General features: G+C 37.3%; 1 protein-coding gene and 1 pseudogene across 1 annotated transcript in view; one reads left to right on the top strand and one right to left on the bottom strand.

Annotated features, from left to right (window-relative positions):
• Positions 1-14,540, bottom strand: part of CTNNA3 (catenin (cadherin-associated protein), alpha 3) — a 1,271,003-nt gene that overhangs the window by 43,868 nt on the left and 1,212,595 nt on the right. Inside the window, exon 16 of the mRNA XM_004680853.2 lies at positions 3,178-3,283. Coding sequence (XP_004680910.1) covers positions 3,178-3,283 — 106 coding nt within the window. The remainder of the gene's footprint in view (positions 1-3,177; positions 3,284-14,540) is intronic.
• LOC105853516 lies at positions 11,806-12,677 on the top strand (annotated as a pseudogene).

The raw sequence follows: 14,540 nt of genomic DNA, 5'->3' as shown, positions 1-14,540 counted from the left end.
ATGTTAATTTAACTTTAACTTCTGTTTTTTTTTTTTGGCATGCACTGCCTCTGTCAATGAGAACTTTCTGTGTATCACTCCTACCTTGTGACGTTATTACCGAGCTCATCTAATTGAAAATATCTGCTAACATGATAAATTACAGGATAGCATTGAGGAATAGACAAACTATCTACCAAGAGTTTGGAATCTTGAATTAGTATGCAGGGTAATTCTCTAACGTGTTACTTATTTATTCATGACACAAAGTTTTAAGAAGTATGATTGCTAACAATATACTCTCCTTTATTATTATGCTGAATAATGAAGTCAACGTTGACACTAGAATTCCACAGGGCCTAGAAAATCCCTGAATGAGATATATATTCCAAAACACCATCTCAAGACAATTTTAAGTTGTTAGGTCATTAAGTATTAGGGGATGGGCCCTCCCTGGTGGCGCAGTGGGTTAAAGCACAGCACTGAGAAGCTAAAGCCACTTCAGCATGAGTTCAATTCCCGCCTGCCCCGGAGGTGACCACATGGTGTTGCAGACCTCTCCTGACCCGCACGCTGCTCCCCTCAGCAGTGTACTTCATCGATCTGCCTGTTCTGTTCCCCACTCTGTCTCTGGTGAAGCCTCTCACCGCCCCTGAGCCTCTGGCCTGTACCCCAGTTCTGTATGAATAAATAAATCTTTAAAAAAAAAATATATATATATATATATATATATTAGGGGATGAAGACAATAGGATCATGTTAGAGTTCTGGCTATTAAAACAGCTGCTTTTAATATATCTTTTCTAGCTAGCTAATGGCAATGCCAGAATTGTGACCTGTACATGGTCACAAACAATAATCATGTGTATTAAGCAATTCAGGGGAGAAAAATTGAAAAGAAAGAGTCCAGTCGGGTAGAATTTTTATCTGATTTCATTTCATTCTCATTACATATAAATTCTTAAAATTTACAGAATGAAAGTAAATTGGGCTAATACTGTGTACTAGTATTAGTACATGCATGTATTAGTGTATTCAACACATATGAGGTTCTTAGGTAGAACTCAAAAAGCCAATAATGTTTGACTTTTATACATCTTACTAAAAAAATCAACTAAAAAGCGTCATAAAAATTGTTTAAAAATTTGGAACTATTGGATGATTTATAAAATTGTCTTCAGATGATGTTTTGGATTATATATCCCATTCAAAACCATATTTTCTAAGTCCTGTGGAATTCCAGTGTCAATCTTGACTTCATTATGCAGTATAATAATAAAGGAGAATATATTGTAGCAATCACACTTCTTAAAACTTTGTCTCATGAATAAAGAGAGCATTAAGTTAGAGAATCACCCTGCATATAAATTCAAAATTCCAGAATCTTGATTTATAAAAGCAACCAATATTCTGACAATTATTTTCATAATATATGTGGACACCAATCAAAATCACATTGCTCACACTATTCCATTTCATGCCACAATAAATTTCAAATATTATTTCCTAATACTTTTGCTTTACCCTATGCATTTTGAATAATGCTAACAACAAAGGCCTTCCTTAAATAATAATCTATAGTATAAAAATATCCAGAATGAGAAATCTGATCCAATTAAAGAATATCAGTGTATGAAAAAGTACTTCCAAACCACACAAATATGTGAAATTGAAAATTATATGGTCCTAAATAAATAGAAGCACAATGGTACGAAACATTAAATATCATAAAACTTAGTGCACATAAATCTGTCCAATGTATTACGGGTTTACTTATTATGCCACTACTTATTTAGTCTTTCTCATAAAATTGAATGCAATAAAATTCCAAAATATGAAAGTCATGGTGGATTTGGACTTCATTCACTTATTCCCAGCAGATTTTGAATTATATTATGACAACACTCATTTTAACTGCAAATGCTAAATACTAAAATATTAATAAAATGTTTACAGTGCTTAAAGAACCTACAGTACTAAGAACCTAAAAATGATTTTAAAAATACCTGGCTCATTATTATTACAGAATTTTCTTCCTACATACAGAAATACAGTATCTAATAGGAGAAAGAAATTCATGTTCCAAGAAAAAGAGGATAAAAGGAGTGATAATAAATCACATAATAAAATTTCCCTCAAAATATAACAGCTATAAATAATACCAAATCACTGTGAAGTTATAAGAAAAATGCTTTTCAAAGGGAGATAAAAACAGATGAATGGATTAAGAAGATGTATATATAGACAATGGATTACTGCTCAGGTATAATAAAAGATGAACTCTAGCCATTCACAACCACCTGGATAGAACTGGAAGGAATAATGCTAAGTGAAATAAGTCAGGAGAAATAAATGCCATATAGTTTCACTATCTCTGAAATATAGAGAAATAATAATAATAATAAAATGTTACACAGAAACAAAGCAATAAGAAGCCTGGATGTTGACTATGGCACTGTGGCTCCCAGAGGGGGTTTTGGAGAGCAGGGTGTAGTGAGGGGCAAATGGACTGTGGCAGAGGACTATGGGTGCCTTGGTGGTGAGTGTGCTCTCTAATACATCTGGGAAAGTATGTGCCGATGGCTGAATCAAATACAGTGTTGCAAACCAATGATACCTCAATTACAGAAAAAGGAAAAAGTTAAGTGCTTAGAAAATTTTTTCAGCAGTGTCTACAAGTATTTACTTCCTACACTTCCTCAATATCTTCACTTTGGTATTCTACTAGTTACTATTTGCCTTGCAATTTTATGTAGAATTCCAGACAGAACCACCAACAAAAGGATTCCAACAATGTTCATTTCTGAAGAACAAAAACAAGAAACTTAAGGTATTTAGGGTAAAAGATACTGACATTCGTCCTTACAACAATAAAAATCATTGGAATATATTTGAAATGCCAAAATCTTATATTTAAAATAATTTCAATATATCTTAAAGTATTTGAAGCTCAAAAATCTGAGAAACATTCGAATCCTAAATAATAAAAAATAAAATATTAACTCCTACAAAAATAAGCTTCATTAAAGTGATGTGGCCACTACTTACATATTCATTATACAACACAACTTCAATATAATTCAATAACTATTTAGGAAAAACTGATCCCACAAAGTAAAAATTCAGTTTTGCTCCAATCAGTATTAATTGGTAGAGAAATTCACATGACTTTTCACCACCCATTTGTAGAGCACTCACCTGGTTTGCAATCTGACGAGCGAGAACATCCATCCTTGATCCCGATTCTGATATCATTTTAGCAGCATAAATCACATCAGTTGTGTGCTTCAGTGGCCCTTTGCCCCTTAATGTAGAAGAACACATGGTGCAGTGTTTGTTAAAAGAAGTTTCTCTTCTATTTCTACACGTACACAAAATCAGACTCAGGCACAAGATAAACACACAGCACACATACTGACTGAAGCCTGACTTTCCACACGTCAGTTTTGGATAGGATCCAATGAAACACCAGTATTGCATATAAAATAGAAAAAGAAAAAAGAAATCCTGTTGATGGTTATGATTTATAAATGCTGCTAAGACGACAAACTCCATTTAATATTAATTCCCAGGTTTTTTACAGTAGACCTTAGCTTAGAGATATTCTTTGTAGATATAAATTATAGATTCTAGGAGGAAACACAATTCTACAAATTAAATATGCTTAACAGTATAATTTGATCAGAAGAACCACTTGTAATCTTTTAATTTTCCATAGTCCTTTCATTACTTGTATATTTTTAAAGATATTTATTCATGCATGAAAACCTGCGGTACAGAATAGAGATGTGGGGATAGGAAGATTCACCAGAGACAGAGAAGGTAACAGAACAGGCAGACTGACTGAAATACACTGCTGAGGGGAGCAGCAGGAGGAGAGGAGAGGTCTGCTGTGCCAAATGGGTCAGCTCCCTGGCCAGGGATTGAACTCATGCTTCAGTGGCTTTGGATGTCTTCATAGTGCTGTGTTTTAACCCGTTGTGTCACCAGGGAAACCCTACTTGTAATTCATTTTTATCACATTCTCTTGTTCAGAATTAATATATTATAATTGTGTATGATGACTCCCTAGTGGTGCAAGAAAGGGGTTAAGTCTCAGCGCTACAAAGCTATGGACAGCCACTGCAGCAGGAGTTCCATCCTCCGGTGGGGAGCAGACCCACATGGTGTCTATCTCACCTGCTCCTCCCCTCTTTAGTGTATTTCAGTCAGTCTACCTGTTCTGTTCCCCACTCTGTCTTTGGCAGATCCTCTCACAGCCTACACCTCTGGCCTGTACTCCAGTTCTTGTATGCAATATAGATAAATCTTGAAAAAAGAAAGTAACTGAGTATGAATCTGGAGTGTCACTGTCCTAGATTGTTTTCCACATCAGATAACATCTTAAACTGAATAAATCAAGCAAGATAAATACTGATTCTGTGCCCCCATTCCTCTGTAATAGTACCACCAGCCACAGGGGACATTCAAAACATTACATTTAGTTAATTTCTACAAAGCACTCTGAAGATGCATAAAATAAAGTAGGCATTGAATAATATTACTTGTTAATGGGAGGAGGGGTAGTGACTATTTCAAGACAAGTTTGGTTCCTAATGGCTTGGAATAAAAAAAAAACAACTGGGGTTTCTTTATGGATTTTGTAAGTATACAAAAAGAAATTCAAGTCTTAATTTTGGGAGTGGGATTCATAAAAGAGATATTTTTCTAACTTTTTTTTTAAAGATTTGTTTATTCATACAGAACTGGGGTACAGGCCAGAGATACGGAGGGTGAGAGGATTCACCAGGAGCAGAGTGGGGAGAAGAACAGGCAGATGGACGAAGTACACTGCTGAGGGGAGCAGCGGGTGGGTCAGGAGAGGTCTGCCATGCCATGTGGTCACCTCTGGGGCAGGCGGGGATCGAACTCATGTGGAATTGGCTTAAGGTTCTTAGTGCAGTGCTTTAACTGGTTGCGCCACCAGGGAGGGCCCACTCCTCTTCTTTTTTAAAGATTTATTTATGCATATAGAACTGGGGTACAAGCCAGAGGTGCAAGACCTGTGAGAGGATTCACCAGAGTCACAGCAGGGAGCAGAACAGGTAGATTGACAAAGTACAACACTGAGGGGAGCAGTATGTGAGGCAGGAGAGGTCTGATGTGCCATGTGGGTCACCTCCCTGGGGGGGATCACACTCACACCTAAGTGGCTGTGGGGGCCAGCTTCTCAGTGCTGCATTTTAACCTGCTGTGCCACCAGGGAGAGCCCCTCTACCTTCTCTTTGCCCAAAATAAATAAGAAATGATTAACAGAATGAATGACACCATTTTATCTAACTAAAACTGTCCCTCTCCTCATTTCTTTACATTCAATATTTTACCCTTTGCAGAACACTGACTGTTCCAACTAGTTGGCTCGTGTTCCTCATCCTTAGCTGATAATGGGACACTGAGAAATTACTGACTAAAGGGATTTTTTTTTTTTTTTTTTTTTTTTTGCCAGGGGAGCAGGGGACAAGAAGAAGAAGAAAGAGGAATATGCTGTTTAAGTGAAAAAAAATTTTTTTTTGAGAGGTCAAATTACAGTGGCATTAGAAAAGAAGGGTGATGGAAACAAGCTTTCTCCATGGCTTCTTTATACTGTGAGCTGCTTTTGAGGGTAGATACCCCAATGTGAATCTGGCAAGATTTGTTACTGGAAGAAAATCTGTTCATTAAAGATGTACCAAGCATGGTATTCATGCAAAACTAAGTGATCAGAGTATTTAATACTTGAAAACCAAAACATCAAAATGTGTGCGCCCTTATCCCCAAAAGCTGTTTCATTTTACTTTTCCATGCTGTTTCTCAAATTCATCACAGGCAAGTTTCCCTATTAAAATGGAACAGCATGTTTAACACAATCAATATCTGACATGTAAGATTTTTGTCATCATATTTCTTCACTTTGAATCTGCTGACACAGGTTACTTTATAATTTGTTTAAAAATCAACATTAATCATAATAATGTTTGAGTTGCTCTTATCAAATTTACCTTATGCATGAGGCAAGGCTAGATATTATGTACATGGTTATGCTCAAGATGGAGCTGCATTTCATTATTACCATGCATCTCCATAGAAAGTTAAACTTAAATAAAGCTGTTCCCAAATGGCAATGCATCAATTTCAAGGTCTCAAACAATGGACAAAGGTACTTTCCAAGGACAGCATCTAACACTTTCTTAGCTTAAACAATAGACAAAGAGTTACATCTAAAGAGCACAACTAATGTACTCTTCCCCTCAAAATAATATATTCCCCATATAAAAACCTTGGGCTGATGAAAGGAAAATTATTTCTAGCTTTAAATATCTGTCATGCTATGAGACCACTATCTTCACAACATGTAGAACTTAAAAGTAGCATTAATATGTTATGATACACAGCAATTATTCTCTTCCTCACCTTTCTAATTAAATGTATTGCCTGGCCAGCTTCCTAGTGAGTGCCAAACAAAATACACATTTTACAAATGACTCCTTATCATGCCAAGCTTCCAAAGGAAGCTACAATTACTGAAACTATGATAAATTTTTAACACTCCTCAGCCTGAAATGTGCTATGTAATGAAGGCTTTTTAAATTGGGAAATGCATTCAAAGGTTGTTTGCACCTTCATTTTCATAATGGGTCTCAGGATCGACAGTCAGCAAATTGTGTCTTAAATCACTGAGGTCGGATCCTACAGAGAAAGATAACCCAGACGAGAGCAGAAGTAAACTCTGCAAACGTTTTAAAAAAGCCAGATGCCAGGAATCTGTAATAATTAGTGCTTGCAATAGCAATCTATTTCTCTAAAAAGGAGTGCAGATCAAGCGGTGGCACAGTCTGCTGATAAATCATTAAATTATAGATTAAAAATATAATGGGAAAAGCTGTAACAACCCAGAGATGTTGATGTTATGGAAAATTTAATTTTCGGCAAGTAAATAAAAGGGATACCTGTGAAACTTATATATGTTGGTGCAATGTAAGCATGCAGCTATTTTGACAATGCCTCAACCTTGGCTCTCACTGGGCTCCATGACCTCACTCCCATCTGGAATCCACTTCTCCCTTGTTTTCTCTTTTTATTAGCACAAGAAATAAGATGGTGTCTATGCCTAGTAAAAGCTCATTAAACCAGGATTAATAATAGGAAGTATCAGACAATTTCATTGCTTTATTTTGTCTTGCACAGACAGAGAATATCCACGCAATGATTTGTTATGTTCTGCTATAATGAAAATCAAAGCAAGAAGTTTACTTCTAGATTTGTATTTCGTAGGCCCTAAATCTTTGAAAACATAATATTATTCCCTTGTTAAAACCAAAAACTTTCACTGAAACCTCTGTTCTTTGGTATTTTTATATATTGATATTTTTGTCTTTAATATACTCACATCTTTGATATGTCATTACATTATATAATGATATGTATATTTACATCCTTAGGTTTCACTTATCAGATAGCATTAATGATAGCATATATTTTGTTTCATAATAATAAACATACTTGGCATTTCCTACATACTAGGCAATATGCCATACAGAAACTCATTTGATCATTACAATAACCTTATGAATTTAGAATTATCTTCACCTCACAGTCAAGGGAAATGAGGAAGAGACACGAAGAAAACCCTGCCCAAGTTTTGCAGCTTGTAAAAGAGAAATGATTTGAACTAGGCAATTTTGTATCCCAGTCAAGTTCACGTTTAACGACTATTCTATCCTACTTCCAATAAGACATAGAGAGATAAATTAAAACATTTATAAGATCTCCTTAGGCATTGATGGGGTTGCCAGGAATGCAAGAGAGAGAAAGATGAGGTCCATTAAATGGATCAACTTGACCACACACAACCTCAAAACACAACCTTAATCGGTGTTTCAATGCCCACAAAATAAAAATGTGCTATTTTACGTGCACGTTTAAACTCACGACAAATGGTTGCAAAGGCACAAGTCAGTTATAGTTCTGGGATTTCTTTTTTTCTTTTGATTTTTTTTCCTTTCACATTTTTCTAATATCTTTCCTTCCTCCCTTCCTTTTCCCTGAATTCTAAGCACTAAGCTTAAATTTAGCAATTATGTGCCATATTAGACAGATGATTATACTTTGATGCTTATTTATTTGTAACAGGTTTTTATTTTTTTTCTGTGATTGTAGTTTAAACAGTTATTTACTCAATTCCAGTACTCAGATGTAGTGCTGCAGTGAGTCTAGTGAAATGACCATGGACCTGGGAAATACACTTTATCTGCAGAACAACATTGCTGCCTATTAGCTATATAGCCTAGGGTAACTTAGTTTATCTAAGTTTATTTTTCCTTAATTAAAATAAAGATTGTGATAACCATCCCATGGTAAGAATAAAGCACATATTTTTCACAACAATTGGGACATATCAGTTGCTCAGAAAATGTTATTTGGTCTTTCCTTTATGCCTTTAAAATTAATGACAATTTAGAAAATACATGTCTTGATCATTTATTTAAGAGTCACAGTACTTTTCATAAACTGTGAACTAACTTGATCAAATAGAGTAACTTCTCACACCAACTGACAGTATAAATGTATAATCTAACCTGTGGCTACTTTGCAGGACCTTAAGTGCACCTGTCTGCCCTGGCTAATGTTGTGCATGGGTGAGCACACTCCCCAGTAAGGCCAACATTTCCTGTTTTTCCCAGCACCCCTGGGCGGTCCTAGTAAACAGACTTCAGACCTCAGGCTCCTGCTTCATTCCCTCACGTCTCTGAGTCTCCTAAGTTTGGGCGAATGTAGCAGTCAGCACAGCCCTCAGTGGGTTAGTAACACTTATCCATTATTTTTACTGAGAAAAACCCATAAACTGTATGTGTGTAGTTATTGTTGCTTTTAATTCCTTCTAAGGAGCTGCTTTGCATTTAATGACAGTATGTTTGATACTACAACAATTTTCCAGTATTAAAGATTTATCTATACTAGGAAATCACTGCAATTCTCTTACTTACAATTCTGACATTAGATGCAAAATAAAAATATTAACATGGAAACAATTGAAAATGATAGAATAAAGAGAGGAACCAGATTCAAGCAAGGGCATTCTGTTTGCTAATGAAAAACAAAATTTTAATTAGACATCTCTTCCCTCTGGATATTACTTTCCCTTGTAAAGTGCTATTGTCAAGTTTTGACTATCAGATAAAAGCCCTTGGAAAATCAGGTAGCAAATAATCTGGTAAAGTATCTGAGAAGCTTTTGGGATTTCAGTTTGAAAAGAGTGCTGTCCTGTGGATGATGAAAATATTCTCTGAGCATTGACTGAACGTATGTGTGGGCATAAGTGTACATACCATTTCTACTCCTCCTCTTTTTCCATTTTACTTAGAGTGACCAAGCTGCTATGAAAACATCAAAGTGTTTTAATGTTCTAAACCAATAAAGTTTATTTCTCTCTCAAAGCATAGTTAAGGTGGATTTTGGGACAGCAGGCCATCTATATACCACATAGCCATTTAAGATGCCAGACCCCTTTGAGGTACAAGATGACCTACCTCCTGAAACTCCACATTTGTATCAAGACTCTGACAAAGGAAAAAACCAGTATCTCATAGATGATTCGAGGGGTCAGGGTAATAACTGGGACATATAACTCCTATCAATACTCCAAAATCCAGATAAGCAGATTCATATACTGCCAAGACAACTTGGAAATGTATTTGGATTGAGGAAGAAAAGAAAATGGGATTTTACTAACACATAACTTTCCCTCTGTACATACTCCCAGGGGTGCTAAAATCTTACTTTCTTTTTTCACCTTAGTAGTTAAAGTCTATGTTCTCTGTGAGAGAAAAGTAGATGGGATAAAATGGGGAAAGTAGCCTGAGTCTTCACCAATACAGTGGAAATTATAAAACATATACTCAACCTGAGCACAATACCAGTTCTTTTTGTTTTGAAATTGTCACAATGTATATATGGTCTATTATTAAAAATAACAATTAGATAAGCTTCATTTTGTGCATGGTGATGATAGTATTTTAAAAGGTATATTTGCTTATAAAACAAGACTAGAGGTTATTTTGGAGACCTTTTTGAGAATCTGCCTGGGGACAATATTTTCTGTAGTGTGTTTTTGTGTATGTGTGTGACGCCGGGAAGAGGGCTGTTGCTTCTGAAGTAGGAATTTCATTTCTCAAATCCAAACACTTGTTTTTCACAAAAATTCTGAGGTAAATTTTCCTTCTCTTCTTGAATCCCCAATTTATCCCCAGCCAGTTGGTGTTCTAGGACATCCTAGACAGACTACAAAAACAGTACCCTTAAAGGCAACAGCACTGAACACCTAGGCAGAATCATAAGAGAATTAGAATGAAGGATTTCGTTAGCAGTTTTGAAGTTGTAGGTAAAGAAGAGGTCAGGCATCCCGATTTTTTCAGCTTGTCTGTACTAAAATAGACTTTCTCCATTTCTTCCTGAGTGCAAAGATTTTTACTACTTTTCCATGAGATTTTTATACCAAAATTACAAAAAGAAAAACAATTTGGTGCACTTACTATGTTCCAGGCACTGTTAAATGGCTCAGGTTTCTTACACAGTCCCATATCCAGCATGGCCACAGGTTTACTCTAAACCCTACTGGGCCCCATTAGGATGATCCCAAATTTGCACATACCACAGCAGAAGCTGCCTGACAGACTCATTCTGTCCCTACAATCTGTTGGGTCCTTTGCCTGGACAGACTTCCCCACCTTCCCCACAGAATCACATGCGTGGAAACAGAAAAAGTGAGCCATGGGTGCTGGAACAGAAAAACAGGAAGCATGAAGTGTTCCTACCTTGTGTTTATGTGACTGTTCTTTGACCCCCATGTTATTGTCACATGCTATTGACGTACATTATTGACGCACTTGCTGAGAGCTTCCACCTACCCCCAGCCCCAGGTTCCATGCTGAAGGGTATAAATAGGGAAGGAGAGAAGAATAAAGTGTGCTTTGCTTGCTGACCATGAAGTGTGTGTTTTAATCCTGATGTCCTTCGCTCAGACCATCTCTGCTGTCCTGCTGGAGGGGCACAATCTGCATTCTATACACTAGAAAACAGAACCTTAGTAACTACAAGTGCCTAAACTTCCCCTCAAGGAAGATGATTATCAGCTGGTCTGAATTTAAAAGCAAGGAGCTTAGGTGATTAGGACTTTCAGAGTTCACAATGAAATCATGTAGATGGAAGTATCATAGAGTTTCCTTTTGGTAAGCATCTTGAAGCTGTGAAATTCAATCCATAGCTTGGAATCAGTGGAATGTTGAATACAAAGAAATATACAATAAGAGATGCACTGTTGTTGTGAGTGGAAACCTATGAAAGCATCCTTCTCTCTATATGACCAATTTCAAGGGTTATGCAATAAGCTTTCTTTGACTGAGTTTCCCTTTTCAGCAAACTGACATTTATTTTTCTTCTTTCTGCTCCTCTTTCCCCTCCCCCTATTTTCAGCCCCAATTTGCCTAGGGGCTGAAGCAGATACATTAAAGCAAAGAAAGTCACACTATTTTTTTCTTTTTCAACTGCAGTCTGACTTTCACAGAAAAGGTAGTCTGGTGGTGTGGCCAAGACTTGGCCATCAGTATTCCAAAACCCCAAAGAAAGTCATTAAGTTCATGAGAATTGTAGCATGAATAAAAATTGAGCCGTACAAAAAGAAGTTATTTTTTTAATGACTTCACCCAATTTTTACCTAATTAGTTTTAAAAACATATCTAAAGAGCAATAGAGCTCTCTCCAGGCCTCCTCCTGAGGATGTGAGGATGCGGCAATCCCTGATGAACTGTCATGATGCCCCGGGAAGATAAGCTGACTGGGAAAGTCCAACTACATCCTAAGATCACACAACTTTGGATGATTATCCAAAATGTGTCATTGTGGGAGCAGACAATGTGAGTATTCAGCAGAAGCAACAGATCCTCATGCTCCTCTGTGGGCATGTATAATGCTGATGGTCAGGGTAATGCTTATGCACAAGGACATTGAGGGCATCTGGAAAACAACCCAACTCTGGAGAAACTGCTGCCTCCAATTGAGGGGAACTTGGGCTTTGTGTTACCAAGAAGACTTGACTGAGATCAAGAACATGCTGCTGGCCAGTAAGGAAACAGCTGTTGTCCCTGCTGATGCCATCATCCCATGTGACGTCACTGTGCCAGCCCAAAATGCTGGTCTGGGGACAGAGCAGACAACCTTCTTCCAGGTTTTGGGCATCAGCACTACAATCCCAGAAGCACCACTGAGATCCTAAGTGATATAAAGCTAAGACTGGAAACAAAGTGGGAGCCAGTGGAGTCCCCTTGTTGAACACTGAACATCACCCCTTTCTTCTTTGGACTAATCATCCATACACAACCTCGAAGTGAGTGAAATCACATGACATGCACTCTGACTTCCTGAAGGGAGTAATAATGTTGTCACTGTGTCTGTTGAGTGGCTACCCAATGGTTGCCTGAGTGCCCTCACCAGTGGGTACAAGCAGAAACTGGCTTTGTCTTTGGAGACTACATACATCTTTCCACTTGCTGAGAAGGTCAAGGCTTCCCTCTGCTGATCCATTTGTGGCTGTCCTTCCCGCTGCTACTGCAGACCTAGCAAAGGCTGAAGCAAAGGAAGAGGTGGAGGAACTGGATGAGGATCTGGGATTTGCTCTCTTTGACTAATCACCGATAAACAGCTTACTAAGTCAACTTTCTTTGTGAAACTAAGAAAAGATTATTTATCTTTAAAAAACAAAAACAAAAAAAAACTAGACATTTCAGAAACATTGCCATTTTCATCTTCTCATTCATTGTCAAGGAAATTCTTACATCAGTCTAAAGGGAAAATTAAAGTTGGTAGTTGATTCTCTGTTTTCTCTCAGAGATCCAGGCACTCCTATCAATTGCTGTCCTAATCTTTCTTCATATGGAGTTTGGTATTATTTTCCCATTGCTGCTATAAAAAGATTACCTACCACAAACTCAGCGATTTCAAATTACAAAAATTTGTCATTTTACAGATCCAGACATCAGAACTCCAAAATAAGTTTCACTAAATTGACATAGAAGCATCAGCAGCTGGTTCATGGTGACAGTTGAGAGAATCTATTCCCTGGGCTTTTTCAGCTCCCAGGCGTTGCTGGAGACCCCAAGCTTATGATGCCTTCCTTCATCTTCCATGTACATCACTGCTTCTGTGGTCATCTTGATGGACTTATTTCCTGCTCCTTCCTATAAAGACCTATGTGATTACTTTGGACACTCCCAGATTTTCTGGGATCATTTCCCATAACAGTATCTCTCATGCAGCCATATCTGCAAATCCTTTTGCCAATAAAGTCAACATTCAGATTTTAGAATGTCTTCTATCTTGAAGAATAATTATCCAGTCTACCACAGTCCTCAAGATTCACTACAAGTAATCATACTTGGCACCTCTGACAGGGCTACGCTGGTTTCTTGAATTTAGATCACATCAGTTTGTACAAATGAACAGTATTCTGATGATTGCTTCTCCAGCTTGCTGATCTTTTGTTTTACTTTGACCAAATTATTGTAATTGCCAGTGGATGTGTCAGTTTCTTGGTTCTTAATAGTTTCCTAACTAGACAATCCTTTACTTACAATTCATATCAAAGGGCAAATCTGGTGACACCAGAAAGCAAAACAGAGCAACCTGGAGGCATACTTCAAGTATCCTTCCCTTACCCCTGACTAATTCTATCAGGTGTTTCTCTCTTCCTAGGGTGACATATAAAATGCATGTAATTACAGGAAGCATATTAGAATCTAGCAAGGGGCAGGAAGAGAGGAGGAGCTTCATTTTGGGGGAGATTTACAAAATGATTAGTATATGAAATTAAGCCATTTGTTTCAGCCTACAGGCCTGGAGGATGGAGCATGTTTTCCCAAGGCATTCAGAAACTAGACCCACTGCATACTTAAAGGGGTAAAAAAGGGACAACTTATAGTTAAACTAAGAAACCTCTTTGAAGCAGGTGATCATTGCAATTGGGAAATAAAAAATGAACTTCTCTTTGGTGACTCCATACTCACAAGTTTACTAAAAACTGGCAGGATAAATTAGTACCTTCCTTCATAAACTTCCTTGATGCTTGGGAAAGTAACCCTTTCAGCAACCTCATTCCCCAAACCCCACCAAAAAAAAAAAAAAAAAAGATTATAAGTCAGAAGTCATTATTCACTTCCACCTTCTCAGGACATAATGGGAAATCTGTACTCAGCACCAACATTTGAAAACAGATCTTTTCTTGCCCTCTACACATTACTTCTCTGAGTGTTCACATTAATCAAAGGCAATGTACTGTAAATACAATTGCACTCCTGACTGTGGGAGTCCCTCTTTTTCCTGTTGGCAGTGGCCTCGACATTAATCATGTACATGATCTCTTACTGAGTCGAGGCATTTTTTTTCCAGCTCCCCTTAACCACTGTGCTATACAAGCTGTCCCTGCTCTATAATCAGAGCCAGTGTTACAGATTCAGAGACTTTTGAATTTATGAAGATAATGCGATTTAGTCTTC

Source organism: Condylura cristata, unplaced genomic scaffold (assembly GCF_000260355.1).
Source record: "Condylura cristata isolate star-nosed mole 26May11 unplaced genomic scaffold, ConCri1.0 scaffold00011, whole genome shotgun sequence".
NCBI lineage: Eukaryota > Metazoa > Chordata > Mammalia > Eulipotyphla > Talpidae > Condylura > Condylura cristata.
The sequence above is the reverse complement of the archived record's forward strand: the minus strand, read 5'-3'. Positions and strand labels throughout refer to the sequence as shown.